This window comes from Heterodontus francisci, chromosome 26 (genome assembly GCF_036365525.1).
Source record: "Heterodontus francisci isolate sHetFra1 chromosome 26, sHetFra1.hap1, whole genome shotgun sequence".
Taxonomy (NCBI): domain Eukaryota; kingdom Metazoa; phylum Chordata; class Chondrichthyes; order Heterodontiformes; family Heterodontidae; genus Heterodontus; species Heterodontus francisci.
In genome coordinates, this window is record NC_090396.1 from 30,786,228 (window position 1) to 30,805,565 (window position 19,338).

The window sequence follows — 19,338 nt, forward strand, 5'->3', positions numbered from 1 at the left end:
CCCTCTCCTCGCCACCAAACTGTTCAAAGTGCAAAGGTCACCCTTCGCCCCCTTCCCTACACTATTAATGCATGTTTGACCCCGTACCCCCACCCCCCCCCACTCCCAAACAACACTGAAAGCCCTCTTCCCCATCTCGGTGGTGCCAGCTTTCCCTGGATGGGAAAGTAAAGGCATGTGAGTGCCAGCTACCGCTCAGAAGACCCCGGGCAACAGGTAAGATCGCTGACAATTTTATTTACGTGTATTCATTTTCTTAATTTACATATTCAAAGTCAGGTCCTGTCACGCAGTGGCGGGGGTGGGGGCAGTGCTGCCACGGAGCCTCACCGCTGGCGGGAAGATTGGGTCTGGCACTCCCAGCATCCGGCTCCGTGGTGGGCCTCTGCCGGTACAATCTTCTGAACCCGCCCCCGCCATGGATACCGATGTCACGACCTCAACACAATCCAGCGCAGTGAGTGGGCAAAACTGCAGCAGATGGAGTTCAATATGGAGAAGCATGCGTTCATCCATTTTAGACCAAAGAAAGATAGACCAGAGTATTTTCCAAATGGACAGAAGCTAGGAACTATGGAAGGTGAGACAGATTTAGGGATACAGGAACATTAATCATTAAAAGCTAGTGGAGAGGTACAAAAATAATTGCATTTGGTTTTGAGCATTGCACCTCAGGCAGATTGTGTTGGCCTTGGAGGAGATGCAGCACAAAATCACCAGAATGATACTCTAGCTAAAAGGGCTAAATTATGAGGACAGATAGCACAGAACAGGCTTGTATTTCCTTGCATATAGAAGAGTAAGGAATGATCTAATTGAGATATTTAAGATGATTAGAGGCATTGATAGAATAGATAGAGAGAAACTATTTCCTCTGCTCCAGAATAAGGACTTAATATTAAAATGAGGGTTAAGCCATTCAAGGGGATTTTACAAAGGGCTACTACATACAAGGGGTATTGGAAAGCTGGAACTCTATTCCCCAAAACTTGTTGAGGCTAGGTCCATAGTTAATTTCAAAACTGAGATTAATAGATTTTTGTTAGGCAAGGGCATTAAGGGTGAGTGACCCCAGCTAGGTATATGGAGTTCAGATACAAATCAGCCATGATCGAATAAAGTGACAGAACAGACTTGAGGGGTTGTAAGGCATACTCCTAATCCATGTTCCTTCCTAATGGACTGAATTGCAACTGGCATAAACTATTATGAATATAGCCTAACATTTTCTCCAGGGGTCAACTGGACTCCTTGGTTTTCAAAAAAACTGATTTTATTCATTAGACCTGAGTATATAATTTGGCAAAATGGCATATTATCTTAGCAAGGGTATTTTGCAATATTGTCTGAAAATTAGCTTAAATGTCTCCTTTCTAAGTGTTGGCAGAGCAAATGATTGATCCAGGTTGTAATGATGGTGAAATTGCCTGCGTCGCCATCATTACTCTGTGAAATTGACAGCAACTTTTGGCAGCTAAATGCAGAAATCTAGAAGTGGTTCTCCACTCCTCCACAGTGTGTGCTATTGCAGTCCTTACAGATGGAAATCAATTATAAATCACCGATTTGATGTGAACTTCCACTTTTTACACAATTATTCTCACTGTACAAAGCCTTGAAAAAGTTACGTCTTGTTGAATGTGCTGTAACTGAGCTTTTAACGGCATACTAAGTTATAATTACTGCTGAAACACCTCTCTGGACCTGAAAGATTTTTCCATTCCATAATAAAAATTCCAGATTTTTAAAATTTTTTTGAATTGTTTGATATTTTAGCTTTTACCTTCATCCCTTGCATATGTTCCAATCTTTATTTTGCTCTTTGTAAAGTGATTAAGAAGTGAAGGATAATCAGAGTTTTTTACTTCCTAGTTTGCTATCTGTGAGAATTCTTCAATGTGATTGGCTGCTTAGCCTGCTTGATGACATTTCTGTTGCTGAATGCCAGAAAACCCCTATCATTAGCTCCAGAATTAAATTAATATCAGGAAAGGTGAAATCCACACCACAAAAGATCGCTAGATCTTTGTGGCCAGCTTCCTTCAAGGTCAGCAGCAAGTGCTATCACTTGACCACTGACTGCAAAATATGGATCGATTCACTCCATGTAATAGCAAGAAATGACTGAAGGCACTGGATACTGCAAAGACTATGGACCCTGACAACATTTTGGCATAAGACCTGAAGACCTGAGATCCAGAACTGGCCGTGTCCCTAGCCATGCTGTTCCAGTACAGTTACAGCATTGGCATCTACCTGACAATGTGGAAAATTACCCAAGTATGTCCTGTACACAAAAAGCAGGACAAATCCAACCCAGCTAGTTACCACCCCATCAGTCTACTCTCGATCATCAGCAAAGTGATTGAAGGTGTTATTGATAGTGCTATCAAGCCCCACTTAAACAACAATAACCTGCTCATTGACGCTCAGTTTGGGTTCCGCGAGGGCCACTTGACTCATTACCTCATTACAGTCTTGGTTTAAACATGGATAAAAGAGCTGAACTTAAGAGATGAGGTGAGAGTGACTGTTCATGACATCAAGGCAGCATTTGACCGAATGTGGCATCAAGCTAGTCTAATGATGGTCGTGAAACCATTGTCGATTGTCCCATCTGGTTCACTAATGTCCTTCAGGGAAGGAAATCTGCTGTCCTGACCTGGTCTGGTCTACATGTGACTCCAGACCCACAGAAATGTGGTTGACTCTTAAAATGCCTCTGAAATGGCTAGCAAGCCACTCAGTTGTACCTAACCACCAAAAACTCTAAGGCATGAAACTGAACAGGCCAGCCGGCATCGACCTAGGCACCGGAAACGACGATGGCAAACCCAGCCCTGTCGACCCTGCAAAGTCCTCCTTACTAACATCTGAGTGCTTGTGCCAAAGTTGGGAGAGCTGTCCCACAGACTAGTTGAGCAACAGCCTCACATAGTCATACTCATGGAATCATACCTTACAGACAATGTCCCATACACAACCATTATCATCCCTGGGTATGTCCTGTCCCACCGGCAGGACAGACCCAACAGAGGTGGTGGCACAGTGGTATACAGTCGGGAGGGAGTTACCCTGGGAGTCCTCAACATTGACTCCAGACCCCATGAAGTCTCATGGCATCAGGACAAACAAGGGCAAGGAAACCTCCTGCTGATTACCACCTACCGCCCTCCTCAGTACTCCTCCATGTTGAACAGCACTTGGAGGAAGCACTGAGGATGGCAACAGCACAGAATGTACTCTGCGTGGGGGACTTCAATGTCTCTCACCAAGAGTAGCTTGGTAGCACCACTGCTGACTGAACTAGCCGAGTCGTAAAGGACACAGCTGCTAGACTGGGTCTGCGGCAGGTGGTGAGGGAATCAACAAGAGGGAAAGACATACTTGACCACATCCTTACCAATCTTCCTGCCACAGATGCATCTGTCCATGACAGTACTGGTCGGAGTGCCCACCGCATAGTCCTTGTGGAGACGAAATCCTGTCTTCACATTGAGGATACACTCCATCGTGTTGTGTGGCACTACCATCGTGCTAAATGTGATAGATTTAGAACAGACCTAGCATTACAGAACTGGGCATCCATGAGGCGCTGTGGGCCATCAGCAGCAGCAGAATTGTACTCAACCACAATCTGTAACCTCATGGCCTGGCGTATACCCCACTGTACCATTGCCAACACGCCGGGGGATCAACCTTGGTTCAATGAAGAGTGCAGGACGGCATGCCAGGAGCAGCATCAGGCATACAGCAAAATGAGGTGTCAACCTGGTGAGCTGCAACCCAGGACTACTTGCATGCCAAACAGTGTAAGCAGCATGCGATAGACAGCTAAGCGATCCCACAACCAATGGATCAGAGCTAAGCTCTGCAGTCCTGCCACATCCAGTCATGAATGGTGGTGGACAATTAAACAACTAACAAGAGGATGCGGCTCCACAAATATCCCCATCCTCAATGATGGGGGAGCCCAGCACATCAGTGCAAAAAATAGGACTGAAGTATTTGCAACAATCTTCAGCCAGAAGTGCTGAGTGGATGATCCATCTTGGCCTCCTCCTGAAGTCCCCAGCATCACAGATGCCAGTCTTCAGCCAATTCGATTCACTCCACATGATATCAAGAAACGACTGAAGGCACTGGATACTGCAAAGACTACAGGCCCTGACAACATTTCGACAACAGTACTGAAGACCTGTGCTCCAGAACTTGCTGCGCCCCTAGCCAAACTGTTCCAGTACAGCTACAACACTGGCAACTACCCGGCAATGTGAAAAATTGCCCAGGTATATCCTGTACACAAAAAGCAGGACAAATCAAACCTGACCAATTACCACCCCATCAGTCTACTCTCGATCATGAGTAAAGAGATGGAAGGTGTTATTGACAATGCTGTCAAGCAGCACTTGCTTAGCAATAACCTGCTCAGTGATGCTCAGTTTGGGTTCTGCGAGGGCCACTCAGCTCCTGACCTCATTACAGCCTTGGTTCAAACATGGACAAATGAGCTGAACTCAAGAGTTGAGGTGAGAGTGACTGCCCTTGACATCAGGCGGCATTTGACCGAATATGGTCCCAAGGAGTCCTAGCAAATTGGAGTCAATGGAAACCGGGGCAAAACTCTCCGCTGGTTGGAATCGCAAAGGAAGATGGTTGTGGTAGTTGAAAGTCAATCATCTCCGCTCCAGGACATCACTGCAGGAGTTCCTCAGGGTAGTGTCCTAGGCCCAACCATCTTCAACTGCTTTATCAATGACCTTCCTTCAATCATAAAGTCAGAAGTTGGGATGTTCACTGATGATTACACAATGATCAGCACCATTCGCGACTCCTCAGATACTGAAGCAGTTCGCGTAGAAATGCAACAAGACCTGGACAATATCCAGGCTTGGGCAATAAGTGGCAAGTAACATTTGCGCCACACTAGTGACAGGCAATGACCATCTCCAACAAGAGACAACCTCTCCTTGATATTCAATGGCATTACAATCGCTGAATCCCTCGCTATCAACATCCTGGGGGGTTACCATTGATCAGAAACTGAACTGGACAGCCATATAAATACCGTGGCTACAAGAGCAGGTCAAAGCCTGTCCACCATCAATAAGGCATAAGTCAGGAATGTGATGGAATACTCTCCACTTGCTTGGATGGGTGCAGCTCCAACAACACTCAAGAAGCTCGACACCATCCAGGACAAAGCAACCTGCTTGATTGGCACCTCATCCACAACATTCACTCCTCCATCACTGACGCATAGTGGCAGCAGTGTATACCATCTACAAGATGCACTGCAGCAATGCACCAAGGCTGCTCAGGCAGCACCTTCCAAACCCGCGACGTCTACCACCTAGAAGGACAAGGGCAGCAGATGTATGGGAACACCATCACCTGCAAATTCCCCTACAATCCACACACCATCCTGACTTGGAACTATATCACCATCCCTTCTCTGTTGCTGGGTCAAAATCCTGGAACTCCCTTCCTAATAGCACTGTGGGTGTCACATAGACTTCAGTGGTTCAAGAAAGCAGTTCAGTACCACTTTCTCAAGGGCAATTAGGGATGGGCAATAAATGCTGGCCTTGCCAGCAATGCCCACATCCCATGAAAGAATTAAAGAAAAAGACTACAACTGTTTCAGTATTTTGATATGGATGCTCTTAAACTTGAAGATGGCTTTCCACACATGAGAAACCCAGTTGATCAAAGAAAAGGTACTTGTCAGTGTAACTGAAGATGGGCCAAAGGACTAAGACATGGTGGCATGACAATCTCAGAACTTACACTTGCCTCACCTCTAACCATACTGTTCCAATTTGCTGCAAATTTACCCCAGCTTTGGTACTGGAGACGATATTTGATTGGCACTATAATAGTCCAATTATCCTTAGCTGGGATGTTGCATTTATGGAAGAAGATGCAAGTTAGATAATGAACTCCGATCTCCAGATAGCCAATCTATAAATTGCCAATCTCCCTGTTACTAACCATTACACACAGCTGGTCTTATTGCAACCACATTGAAGTTCCTCAACTCAATTTTAATAGTTTTTATTATGTATAGGCAATATCTACTGCAGATTAATATGCTATACATGCTTATTATTTTTAATAATAAATACTCCCCTGTAAATGCCTAGAAATATAAACAATGCAGCCCACTGATGTTGTCAGGACAGAATTGAATGATGAGTCTAATTAAGGCAACAGATCTCAGTCTGAATGAGCTTCTTGGTGACGGATTTACCACACAGCTGTCTAAAATACCTGTACAATAGGTGTACTCACACAGACGTTTTTCAGGTAACAGAGAACAATATCAACCACAGTGGACTAAGGATTACTCTGGTCACTATGTAGACGTCTTCATCAGTAATTCCTTTTATTTAGTATTTCTAGCATAATCATAAATACAATTTTAAAAACATCTATGCAATATACTAAAAATCTTATGTGCACTTCCTGTCTACAATACCTTACTTCCTATTGTCACATTTTCCTCACACTTTTGTGTCAACTCCTTCCCATTATAAATTCCCATATCCACAGTTTTTTAATGAGCACTGAACATATAAACTTGTAACACTCTTGTTACTGCCCCACCATTCATAACAATGTAGTGCCTCAGTTTTATGTCTCTCAGCTCTTCAGACTGCATTGCAGAGAAACTCTTAGGTTGCAACAAACTCTACTTACCTTGCTTTCCACATTGCTGTAAGATTAGCTGTTTGACTACAAATAATTTAAAACCAAAGTATCACATAAAATAAGGACCAGATATAAGACTTAAAAATAGGAAGTGAATTATATTTCCATACCCTAGTTCAATAATCTGCTACCTTCGAACCCCATTGCACCTGAAGACTTCGATTGGTCTTTCCACTCGCAACACCGTGGGAGATTAAAAGGTAATTAACATTTTGACAGAAATACCTGACAGAAAATGAATAGGTTTCTGATGTTGCCATAGATACCAACCTATGCATTGTGATGCAGAGAAAATTGTTGTGTGAGCATATTTAAAAAAAAACTCAATGTTGGGTAACCTTTTAGCAACTTAGAGTAGGTGGGAGTACTTTACCTTGCAGGGTGGCTCTGTAGCACCAAATAACTTTTCTCTGAATATTCTGAGGTAATATAGTGGATTGCTCAGCTCCTGGTGTAGTAATCATTATTTTTAAATGAAGTTGGGCTTCCTTCACAGAAACATTTTCAAGAGATAGATAACCCTTTACATTTCCTGGCCACTTTACCCAGGTCAGTTAGGAAAATATGCTTCGACATTAATGAGGCTATTGATTATCTTCTAATTCATTTCATTGCTGTTTATAGAACTTGCTACGCACCAATTGGCTGCTAGATTTTCCTACATTGCAACAGTAACTTCCCTTCAAATGTGACTCCTTGGCTGTAAAGTGTTTTGGGGCACCCTGAGAATAAACTGCTATATCAATGCATTTCATTCTTTGTTTAATACTGATGTCCTTCATCCAAAGTCTAGAGTAAAGAAAAGGAGGACACAGGACACAACAAAATGTTAATGTAAAGTTGGAACAGGAGAGTGTTTATCAAACTTTGATATAATGTAGATTCCTAACTTCTGTTTAAGTTTTAAAATAACATGAAATCAGTGTTCATCTGCTGAATCAGCCAGTTCCCAGATATTTATATTCAAGCATTGCCGCTGCCAATACAAAGGGCGTGGAATGAATGAAAAGCCCCAACGAATTAGACTCCTGTCCCTCAACAATACTGACACTTTGTACTCACCATTTGTGGGAGTTTGAATTGGACTGATCAGTCCCAAGTGATTATAATTGTGGTGATGATTGCCTGGAACATAAAGAAACAAGGAGTAAAGTAAAACTAAATATGAGCAAATTAGATTTCTACAAACATCATTTCAATTGTATATGAGTGGTTGAACATTTATGCAGCAAAATACTGAGCCAACACTTGCAATGTCACTGATTTATTGATTTTTACTTTATTGTTGTAATGTGAACAATCCATTTGCGATAGTAGAAGAAAAGAAAGAAAAGTTGTCTTTCTCTGGCTGCTTTCGTGTTGCTGCCATTCTAATTTGCATCCCAGGAGTTCACTGTCTGTGAATTGGGTCCTAGTATTTATGCAACCAAATCCGATTTTGATTTTTCTGGCAACAATCCTGTCGACAGTTTTCACTTTGGTCTGCAAGCTGGGATAAAAGATTCAGATTTAGCAATGTAAACACGTGTGGCCTGCTCCCCTACTCCCTCAGAATCTGAATTTAAATTGCTCCAGTATAAAAGCAGCTTTTCTATCTGATGAAAGGTCACAGACCTGAAACGTTAACTCTACTTCTCTCTCCACAGATGCTGCCAGACCTTCTGAGTATTTCCAGCACTTTCTGTTTTTATTTCAGCTTTTCTATCTCCCTTCTATCCCAAAAATCTTCTACTGGCATTTAAATAGTCAGTGGGTAGTAAGAGGAGGAGTGGGGTCTATTCAGGACAAAGAGCGTAATATATGTTTATAGGCACAGGGCAAGGCTAATATATTTAATGAATACTTTGTATCAGTGTTCGTTAAGGAAGTGGAATCGAGCAAAATATTGGTAGAAGAGGAGAGAGTAGAGGCAATCGATAGGGTAAAAATTGTGAGGGGGGAGGTAGTAAAAAGGCTGGCTATGCCGGATGGCTTATATCCCAGGTTGCAAAAGGAAGTGGGGATGGAGATAGCAGAAAAGGGTTGCCATAATCTTGCAATCTTTCCTGGATATGGGGGAGGTGCCAGAAGATTGTAGAATGGCAAATGTGACACTGTTATTCAAGAAAGGGTGTAAGGACAGTCCTAGCAACTACAGGCCCATTAGTTTAACATGTGGGTGAGTAAGGTATTAGAAACAATATTCAGGGAAAAATCAACACATACTTGGAGAGGTTCAAGTTAATTAAGGATAGTCAGTACAGACTTATAAAAGGCAGATCGTGCTTAACTAATCTAATTTAATTTTTTGATGAAGTAACAGAGAAGATTGATGAAAGGAATGTGGTTGATGTTGTTTATATGGATTTTAAGAAAGTGTTTGCTAAGGTATCACATAAATGGATGTTTAACAAAATTGAGGCTCACGGAATAGGAGGGTCAGTATCCAGTTGGATAGAAAATTGGCTTAAGGACAGAAAACAGCAAGTCGTAGTAAATGGTTAAATTAAAAGCAAAATACTGCAGATGCTGGAAATCTGAAATAAAAACAAGAAATGCAGGAAATACTCAGCAGGTCTGACAGCATCTGTGGAGAGAGAAGCAGAGTTAACATTTCAGGTCAGTGACCCTTCTTCAGAACTAGCAGATATTAGAAATGTGAAACGTTTTAAACAAGTAAAGCGGGGGTGGGGCAAGAGATAACAAAGGAGAAGGTGTAGATAGGACAAGGTCACAGATAATAACCGACCAGAAGGTCATGGAGCAAAGGCAAACAATATGTTAATGGTGTGTTGAAAGACAAAGCATTCGTACAGATAGGCTGTTAATGGACTGAAAACGGAACAGCCACAAGCACAAACATGAAAAAACAGTGGGTAGGCAAACTGAACAAATTAAGATAAAATAAAATAAACACAAAAAAAAGAAAGAAGAAAAAATAACTAAAAATAAAAGTCAAATGGGGAGGGGGCGGTGGGGGGGAGCCATCATACTCTGAAATTATTGAACTCAATGTTCAGTCCAGCAGTAAATGATTGTTTGTCAGACTAGAGGATGGTAGACAGTGGTGTTCCCCAAGTGTCAGTGCTGGAACCACTGCATTTTTTGTTATATACAAATGACTTGGATCTTGGAATACAGAGTAGCATCTCAAAATTTGCCGATGACATCAAACTTGGAGGTGTGGCAAACAGTGAGGATGATGTGAACCACCTGCAACAGGACATAGATAGGCTAGCAGAATTGGCAGCCAGGTGGCAGAATAATTTAATACTGACAAGTGTGAGATGATGCATTTTGGCAGAAGGAATAGGGAGAGGCAATATATACTTAATGGCACAGTTCTAAAGAGTGTGCAGGAATAGAGGGACCTGGCGTACATGGGCATAGATCTTTGAAGGTGGTAGGACATATTGAGAGAGTGGTTAGTAAAGCATATGGGATCTTGGGCTTCATAAATAGAAGCATTGAGTACAAAAGCAGCAAAGTTATGCTGAACCTTTATAAAGCTCTGGTTAGGCTCCAACTGGAGTCATGCATCCAGTTCTGGTCACCACACATTAGGAAGAATGTGAGGGTCCTTGAGAGGATGCAGAGGAGATTTACCAGAATGGTTCTAAGGATGGGGGATTTTAGTAACAAATTGGAAAAGCTAGGCTTATTCTCCTTTTAAAACAAAGGAGATCGAGGGGAGATTTAATAGACGTGTACAAAACTATGACAGTCTTAAGTAAGTTAGACAAGGAAAAGCTATTCCTATTAACTGATGATACAAGGACTAGGGGGACACAGATTGAAGGTTTTGGGCAAGAGATGCAGGAGGAATGTGAGGAAGAACTTTTTACACAGCAGATGGTAATGACCTGGAACTCACTGCCCACAAGGGTTGGGGAAGCGGGGAAAATCAGTGATTTCAAAAGGAATTGGTGGCCACTTGAAGGAAATAGTCTTGCAAGGCTACAGATTGGGACTGAATAGCTCCATGGAGAGCTGGCATGGACTTGATGGGCCCAATGGCCTCTTGTGCCATAATTGACGCTGACTCTATGAATCATATGTATTAAAGCAATAACAAAACTTGCTAATCTGTTAACAAAGTCATGAGATTTAGCAATCATGATATTGACAAATCCATTCATATTCATTACAAGGCCCAGATTAACAAGGGCCCAGGACATCCATTCGTCCCAACTGGTAGCTAGTAAACGTAGAGTAGAGGAGGAATCATCATCATTTAAGTGAGCTGTATTGTTCAAGATGTTGTAATAAGCAGACGGCAGAGGTAAGCAGATTTGTAATTGGAAGTAATGACAACAAGGAATAGCATAATTAATTGTGGATTGCAACATTCCGATATCACAATATGAAAATTTCAGATTTATACAACAAATGCAAGTTCCACAATGATGTAGTACATGATGCACCAACTCCCAGTCATCATCTTTGATCCAGTTGTGTACACCAGTTATTCAGCAAGGAAGGCTACAGCAAATGCTGGCCTAGCCAGTGATGCCCACATCCCATGAATGAATAAAAAAAAAATACGGTTGAGCAGAGTTCCACTGGTCTCCTTTTCCTGTGTTCACTGTCTTGTTGTGGGAGCTCTACCTCTGCTGCTCTCTTGACAGTTTGTCATTGTTGATCATGTTTTCTTTTGGCATGTTATTGCCAGTAAACCACCAGTAAAATAAGATTCCTCCTTCCACACTCAAAATTTCAAAAGTCCTGTTTCTTCCCTCTGTTAGCAAGTTGTCTTCCTTTGTTGTAATGTTTCCAATTGAAGATTTCCAAAAAAAGGTGCAGAAGAGATCTTCCACAAAAGGATGAAGGCAAAATAGAAATTAGGCCAACATCCTGACCCCGCATTTAATTGTGACAGTGGCGATATCCTGACGCATTTGTGAATCGGGTAATTCTGGTAGGAATTACTCGGTCTATGAACCAACAGAATAAATACAATGCATACTGTAGAAAGCGATGATGGCCATCTTCAGTAACAGTACAAGCTGATTCCTGAGGTTTCAGGTTTGGCTTGGAGATAGCACTCTCACTACTAAGCCAGAAGGTAGTTAGTTCAAGCTGCACTCCAGAGATTTAAACATGTCATCGAGGCTGACACTGGGGTGCTGCATTGTTAATGGTGCTGTCCTTCAAACGAGAACAGTGGCCATACCTTTCCCCTCAGTATTCTGTTCAAAGAAGAGTTGGGGAGTTGTCTGGGAGATGTCTTGGCCAATAGGTGACTCGTGCTCTTTTCTGCAGCTGCGACTGTGCTGACTGTGGCATTGATAACAACTAGAAAGAAATCTATAATTAAAGTGTGCACTTCAAAACTATTGAAAAGGGAAGTCCAATGCATACCAGGTTGAATTCAGAATGTTAATATTCTTTCAGTGTTGGAGGAGTACTTTTATATCAGACTGAAATACACACAGACTGAAATCCTTCCCTCTTCCATCTCCCTATGATTTTCTCCCTCATCCTCTTCTTCCTGGAGCTTTGGACTGGTGCTGACATTTAGGTGTATAACTATCCCCCCTCTCCACCTCCACTACCCACATAGTTACTTTCTGCATGTGAGGGCCTGGATTGGGGGAGGATTTTGGCATGTTATTCAGTAAGAGGGGCATCATTTTTATACACAAAGGGTAGTAGGAATTGAGAATTCCCTTCTCCACCCAAAAGGCTGTGGATTCTGAAGCTGTCAAGACTAAGATCACTGGATTTTTGTTAGGTAAGTGTATCAAAAGATGTAGACTCAAGATAGGTAAATGGAGTTGAGGTACAGATCAACCTTGATCTAAGTGAATGGTGGAGAAGACTCCAGAGCCTGAACGGCCAACTGCTGTTCTTGTATTCCTACCCAACTCTGCTCATCACTATTCATATGAATCTTTCCAGAAAGAATTACTAGGTAGTGAACACGAGTAAGAACCCTGGAAAATGTTCTTTTCTTTTCCAGGGACACTGAAGCCTATTTCCACTTTTGTTGTCCTGTTTGAGATGGCATAACTCAGCATAGAACAAGGATCAAAACCCAAATTTTTTTCTGTCTGTATAACTCAGTGCCACAGTACACCCAGACATTTACCCACTGATCTTTTGAAAAGGATGTGAATTGAATTATCTATGATCTACAACATTCTCCACACCAGAAGCTTACAGAAGATCATTTATGTAGATATTCAAGCTAAAATCCAGTAGTCTGCTTGAGAATAGAAGGAATTAAAAGGCTCCAGCGCACTCAACAAAATGCTAGGCCCATAGCCTTGCTTTTTTTTTCAGAGCAACCGTCATTTATTCCCAAGTACACTTGAAATATTTTCAGGTTTACTGCCATCATGCCACATATTTCAGATTTTTAATTAAAAATATCATTTGCCACAAACCTGCGCTGCATTTTCTATCAGGGAAAGAGACTGTTTTTCTGCAACTTCATTTTGCAAGTAAATATGTCATGTAGTTAGGTTCTGATTCTTGGCTGTGTTGTCAGGGGATCGCTGTTGTGTAGCATCACTGTCCATTGATTATCGTACTTCCTGTGCAAAAGAAGGCACTTTACAGAAAGGAGAGGTGGACACCGAGTGAACAAATGGAGGAAAGTGTTGGGCATTGAAAGTTGGGGAAGACCCGTGATCAAAATCTGAATGCTTAAGGTACTTCTGAAGCATAAGAAGGAATTTTAATGACAAATTGATGTAGCCACAGAATTGCAGGGTCAGAGATACAGTACCTAAAAGATCAAACTCCAAAGGTGAAGCAAATGTGTGTAGCAGTAATCCAGAGTCAGAAGAGGAATGGGTATGAGTAAGGACACAGGGTTGGAGCAGATCATTTACACAGGGTGGAATAAAGTATGGTAAGATTTGCAAATAAGAATAAATATAATTGGTAAGTTTGTGGTAAAATGTCTGTGAAACAATCAATATTTTATGTAGATCAAGTGACTTTGATTCACTGTTCTGATTAGTTTAATATTGTATTTTGTAGTCCATGTATTTGCAATATAAAGTTGTTTTTTACTTTTTGTGAGGGTGGTGCGCCCTCGGTTTTAAGGAATTTTCCCCCTTTCTTCAGTTCGCACCTCTCGTTCCTCAGTGTTCATAGGAAGGGCACGAGAATGGCAACTCGCCCTCCAATTTTCCATCTTGCCCTGTGGAAAAGTACCTTGGCTCGGCTTTCATGTCTCCCCTGCAGTATCACTAAGATCAAGAGCATTTGTGAGATGAGGGATCATGAGGGTGAAGTAATGTTCCATTCCTTGAGCTTCAATGCCTTGTCTAAGAACATGAGTCTTTAATAGTACAAGCTTAGTACACAAAAGGATTCACTTACACTCTGAAAGGGATTAAGCCAGCTTTGGAGCTGGCCTCAAAGCTTGAAGTCCAACCAGAAGATTGTGAATTTGAGTACCAGCCATCCGTCATTCTAACCCATGTAACTCAGCTGGGTGCGTTTTATCAGTTCTCTGCTGATTTGTGAAACACTGAAACATCCCATGGGATAGGAGACAGTGTTAAGTCATATGGATGTCTGCTGGAATCCTTTTCCATTTTGCACAACCTATGTTAGCATCAAGCACTCCCGGGTCAGGTATAGCATACCTGGAGGGACTGTTGAGCTTCTTCTACTCTGTCCCAGTAATGTGTCTCAGCTCCAACCCTACAACAGCATTTTCTGCTGCACCAGTGTGACATTTCCATTCCTCAGCAAACAGTTTGAGCCTGTCCAAAATCATTTTACTTCTAATCCTTACAGTGAGCAGATACTTTCACTCTGTGCTGGAGTCAAACCAAGATTCAGAGGGTGAGAGGGCAATATTGTAACTCATAGAACGATTATGCAATTTGGCCTCTACTGACACAATTCCTGTGTTATCTAAACCTTGCAATGTTGATGCCTTAGGATAGAAGAATCGATGCATTAAGAGTATTTTTACTTTGCACTTTTAGTGGTTCAATAAAATACCAGAGACTATTGTTGCAGTGGGCCAAGAAAGTAAAGAACACTGTTTTACAATAATGTTGCAGAGCAAATGACCCTTGTTAACAAGTGAGGTCTTAAATTGCAACAAAAAACTAATTACAGGTACATTTCTGAATCTGACCCTAAGTCACAAATAAGAATGATTGTACATAACCTGAGGTAATGACTGTTTGAATCACATCAATCACCCTCAGTTCTGCTTGAACATATTTGGGGTCTCCTTGTGTTTACTTCAGGCTTTTAATTTGAAAAGGGAATTGAATCTGCTGTGTTTTCTTGGTCTGCTAAAATATCTCATTGCAACAAAATGATATTTTCCATAAAGGTACATTAAATTGTTGTGGAACAAATGCCCAAAGCCAGTTTTGTGCTTGTTTTTAATTACTTTGAGATGATGCCTGTGCTGATTGATTTTTATAATAGTTGATAACCAGACTAGAGCAGAAGTGAGGGCAGTGTTGAACCATTTTGGATGAAGGAAAATGACCAATTGTGTTGAGGGCTATCAACATGTTCAAATGATCTGGCCTAGCTAAGAAATTGACTGGATGTTTACGACAGTACAGTGGAGTCATGGTGCCAACACTGCTACTTGATGCTGATAGGCTGGAGGTCCCGTTGCAGAAGATGCACTAAATGGCAAATGGCCTTTGTGGGATTGAAGGCCAGCTATCCGTAAAAGCATACGTGCAAGTTGCACGGATGAAGGCCATTGACTGTCTCAGTGCAGTCACCCAGATCTCTCGTACCTGGCTGCAAATGAGAAAGATATTTTTTGGTTTCGGAATGGCAGTTGGAGGTGACTGTGCACCTCACATTTGTCCACATTTCTTTTGTGGCCCGTCAACCATGGCAGAAGCATAATTTAGAAACTCCCACCCATTCTGGGAGGTATCATGTAAAATATTGTAGACAACCATCGCCCTTATGGTTGTCGTCCGTCGTCGTCGTCGTCGTCGTCGTATAGCTAGGGCATTGCAGATAAAGTCCAGGGGATGGATTTTGTGCACGAGGTAGGCTCCAGGTGCCAGGCTGAAAAGGCTGGGGAACCAGCCTCTGCATTTTTTTACAGCCCTCCCCCCACAGCACTTCTCCCGTCATTTGGGGCCAACGTTTAAGGAGGCGGGATCCCTGTCCCTTTACAGGGATGGGGATCCCGCCTCCAAGAGCTGCCAGCCAATCACAGAGCCAGTGGTGGCCACTCCCGGTACTGCAGAGGCCTGAGACCCAGACCCAACAGTGGAACCTAAGAACGCAGATAGATGAGGCGGGATCGCTAGAACCAGTCTGGAAGCCCCTGGCAGGGGGAGTGGGGGGTGGTCGTTCAGATCAAGGGGAACTGGGTCCCAAGGCTAAAGTTGTCCCGGGGAGGGAGGGTCCTCAGTGGGCCACAAATTGCCCATGAAGGAGGAACCCCTCCCAAGCCCACAGGGAGGACACCTCGTTTTACAAGGCGTCTTCCCTGTACAGTGGAGGCCCCCCCCCCCCCCCCCCCACTGCTGGTAAGATCCCAGCGGCAGTGGGATGTTAATAGGCCACTTAAAGGCTTCAATTGGCCTCTGGACGGGAAGGATGTCGTCAGCCTATCCTGCCCCCAGGAAGATTGGAACCAAGAATCCCGGCGTCGGGTTCTGTGGCAGGTGAATCTGCTCTGATTTTCCTTTCTCTCCCCCACCCCACCAATGAAACCTGTCGTCTGGATGAGCACATGATCTGGCTCTAGGAGTCTATAGTAGATCAACTAATAACACTTTAATCGTTTAGTAGTACAGAACTTGAGTATTGCTGAAAATAGAAACATGTTGTCAAAGCTTTTCATCCTGCACTCTTCAGGACAATCACAAGAATAACCAATGTAAGGGATAAACAACTTATACTGCATGAGAAGAGAGTGCTGATAGGTTGGCAAGTGAACTCTGATTGGTAGAGGCATTGACATGGCGAATGCACCAGTTTACGGTAACTGACAGTTAACTGACAAGCTTTGTTTAAAATTTAAACCAGGCAGCTTGACTCTGGTCAAGGCATTGCCCTGAGGAATGAACGGTTGCTCTCACTCTTTCCAACATTAAGCCTTACATATCCTTATACAACGTTTCCCCCCAGGTCTTTATCCAACATTTTCTTTAAACATACATACATTCTTGACTTATCTACTACCCTTTCTCTCCCCAAGTCTCTGACTTCACAGATTTAGTCTATTCAGAGGTTTCATGACTCTCCACAATCTGGTTGTAGTCTGAATAGGATGCTCAGTAGTCTTCCTTGTAAGTCTGGGTTGTTGACTTGGTTGATCTTCACTAAAGACTGTAGTATTCTGTTTGCTTTAGGTTTGTTCATCTTCATTTGGGTCTTCCAAATGAATGTTTGGCTGTTGTTTCTGTGGAATAGGGATAATATTTCTCCTATTTTGATGTATGTTTCCTTCAGTTGTATGCATCACATATGATGTCTGGTAGTTTTCATCTCTATGGATTACACTACCTTCCCTTTCTAGGTCACGTATCCATAGTCTTCGGCCTTCATTCAGTTTCCATAAGTCCCTGGCATGATATCTTTTGTTGGAATTTCTAGTTTGTTGCCTTCTATAAGAGAGTTTTCCCAGTCTCTTACTCTCTCGTAGTCCCAGACATTCAACCCTGGAAGCATTTTTTTAGGGAACACAGGAAGTTGCATTCTGATCTTCCTTACCATCAGTAACTCTAAGGTGATAGTCCAGACATCAACAGAGCTGATCGATAAATTAGAAGTGAAGTTGGAAGATCTTCATTCTTCTTCAGAAATGACTTTATGGTTCTTAGACCTCTTTCCACTTCACCATTTGACTGTGGATACTGTGGTGAACTTGAGATGTTGAAATCCCATTCTTGTTGCAAACTGTGTGAAACTTTCATTCGCAAACTGTAGTCCATTGTCTGACAAGATTTCATCAGGGATACCATGTGTCGCAAAGATGTCTTGTAGAACACTTATAACTGCTTTGGTTGTCGTTGATTATAACCTTCTCACTTCGATCCACCTTGAGAAGTAATCACTGATGATTATGCAGGCCTGCCTGTTGATCATGAATAAATCCATATCCAGAAGTTGCCAAGGTCTGGTTGGAAATTGAGTAGTTATCAGAGGTTCACGCTGTTCTGGTCTTTGTATTGCACAGATCTGACAATTCTGGATCACATGTTCAATGCCTTTGGATATTCCTGGCCACCACACTGATGATTGTGCCCTTGCTCTGCACTTTGTTATTCCCATATGACCTTGATGTAGACGTTCTCAGATATCGATCTCAGTGAACTAGGAATGACTAGTTTGTCATTGTAAACTAGCAAGTCATCAATAATTGTGAAGTATTTCCTATACTCAAAGAAGGTTTTCTTGGTTTTCCCACAAAGACGTTCTTGTGGCCACCCTTGTGTGCAATGCTGCTTTACGAATACATTCTTCATCGCTTTTTTGAGCTTGACAGATTTCTTGCAATTTCTGTATGCTTGCTGGCCAACTTTATGTAGTACACTGTGAATAGGATGCTATTTCATGCACAAAATTCTCAGCTTGTTGTGACGGATGGTCTACTGTTGCTCTCGATAGCGCATCAGCAGATGTTTGCATCTTTCCCTGGACATATACTGTCTCATGTATATCTCATCAACCTTAAACAAAATCTTTGGATTATTGGAGGCATTGTTGCAATCTCCTTTTCATCTAATAAAGCGACCAAAAGTTTATGGTCTGTCTCGATGACGACTCTCAATCCAACAATGTAATCAGAAAATTTCTCACATGCCCATGTGACGGCAAGTGCTTCTTTTTCAATTACTGCATACGTTGTCTCTGTGTTAGACAAAGCTCTAGATGTGTAGTATATTGGCCTACAAGAACCAGCAGGTTATTCCTGCAACAGAACTGACCCTAATCCCATAGAGGAGGTGTCTAAGCGCTATCGTTGTTGGTAGTTTAGGGTTATAGTGTGTTAAAATGTCTGGAGATATGAACCTGTTTTTAATCTTCTGGCATACTTGTTCTTGGTGTGAACTCCAACACCACATTTGATCTTTTCAGATACATTGTCTTTGTGGTTCTGTTACCTGTGCTGGATGAGGTAAAAACTTTGCTAATTAATTCACCTTCTTTGGAGTTGAAATCTTTGGAGTTGTTGAACGGAAGTAGGAGTAGGGAATTCTGTAATGGTCCGTTCTTCTGTGGATCTGCCATTATACCTTTCTGCTCACTATGTGTCCCAAGAAACAAATTGATCTTGGAAAATTCGCACTTCTCGTTCAGTGTTAGCCCTGCTTCTTGAAGTCTGTTTAGAACTGCTCGAACTGTTTGGTCATATTCCTCTACTGACTGTCCATGTATCAGGATGTCATCTATGTGACAAATAATTCCTTTGAGCCCCTCTAAGATGTTAGACATAGCCCTTTTGAAGAGCTCTAGTGCTGAACTTAGTCAAAATGGATTGAAACAAAACCTCCCGAAAGGTGTTATAAATGTGATTAGTGATCATGAGGTCTCATCTAAGGGTACCTGCCAAAACCCATTATTGGCATTGAGTTTGTTAAAGATGGTGCTCTGAGACAATTTTGCCAAGCTGTCATCTACTGTGGACATTGGGTGAATCTCGAGTGCCACTGCTTTGTTAAGCTATGTTAAATCTAC

At 42.2% G+C, this 19,338-nt stretch overlaps 1 protein-coding gene across 6 annotated transcripts in view; it reads right to left on the reverse strand.

Moving 5' to 3' along the window:
* The window catches only part of LOC137384245 (protein shisa-6-like), a 798,965-nt gene that overhangs the window by 43,436 nt on the left and 736,191 nt on the right, over positions 1-19,338 (reverse strand). For 5 of the 6 annotated variants that reach the window (XM_068057981.1, XM_068057985.1, XM_068057983.1 and 2 more), the window contains one exon: positions 7,777-7,839. The exons of the other annotated variant lie outside the window; for it this stretch is intronic. In XM_068057981.1, the coding sequence (XP_067914082.1) occupies positions 7,777-7,839 (63 nt within the window). The remainder of the gene's footprint in view (positions 1-7,776; positions 7,840-19,338) is intronic. 6 annotated transcript variants of the gene reach the window in all.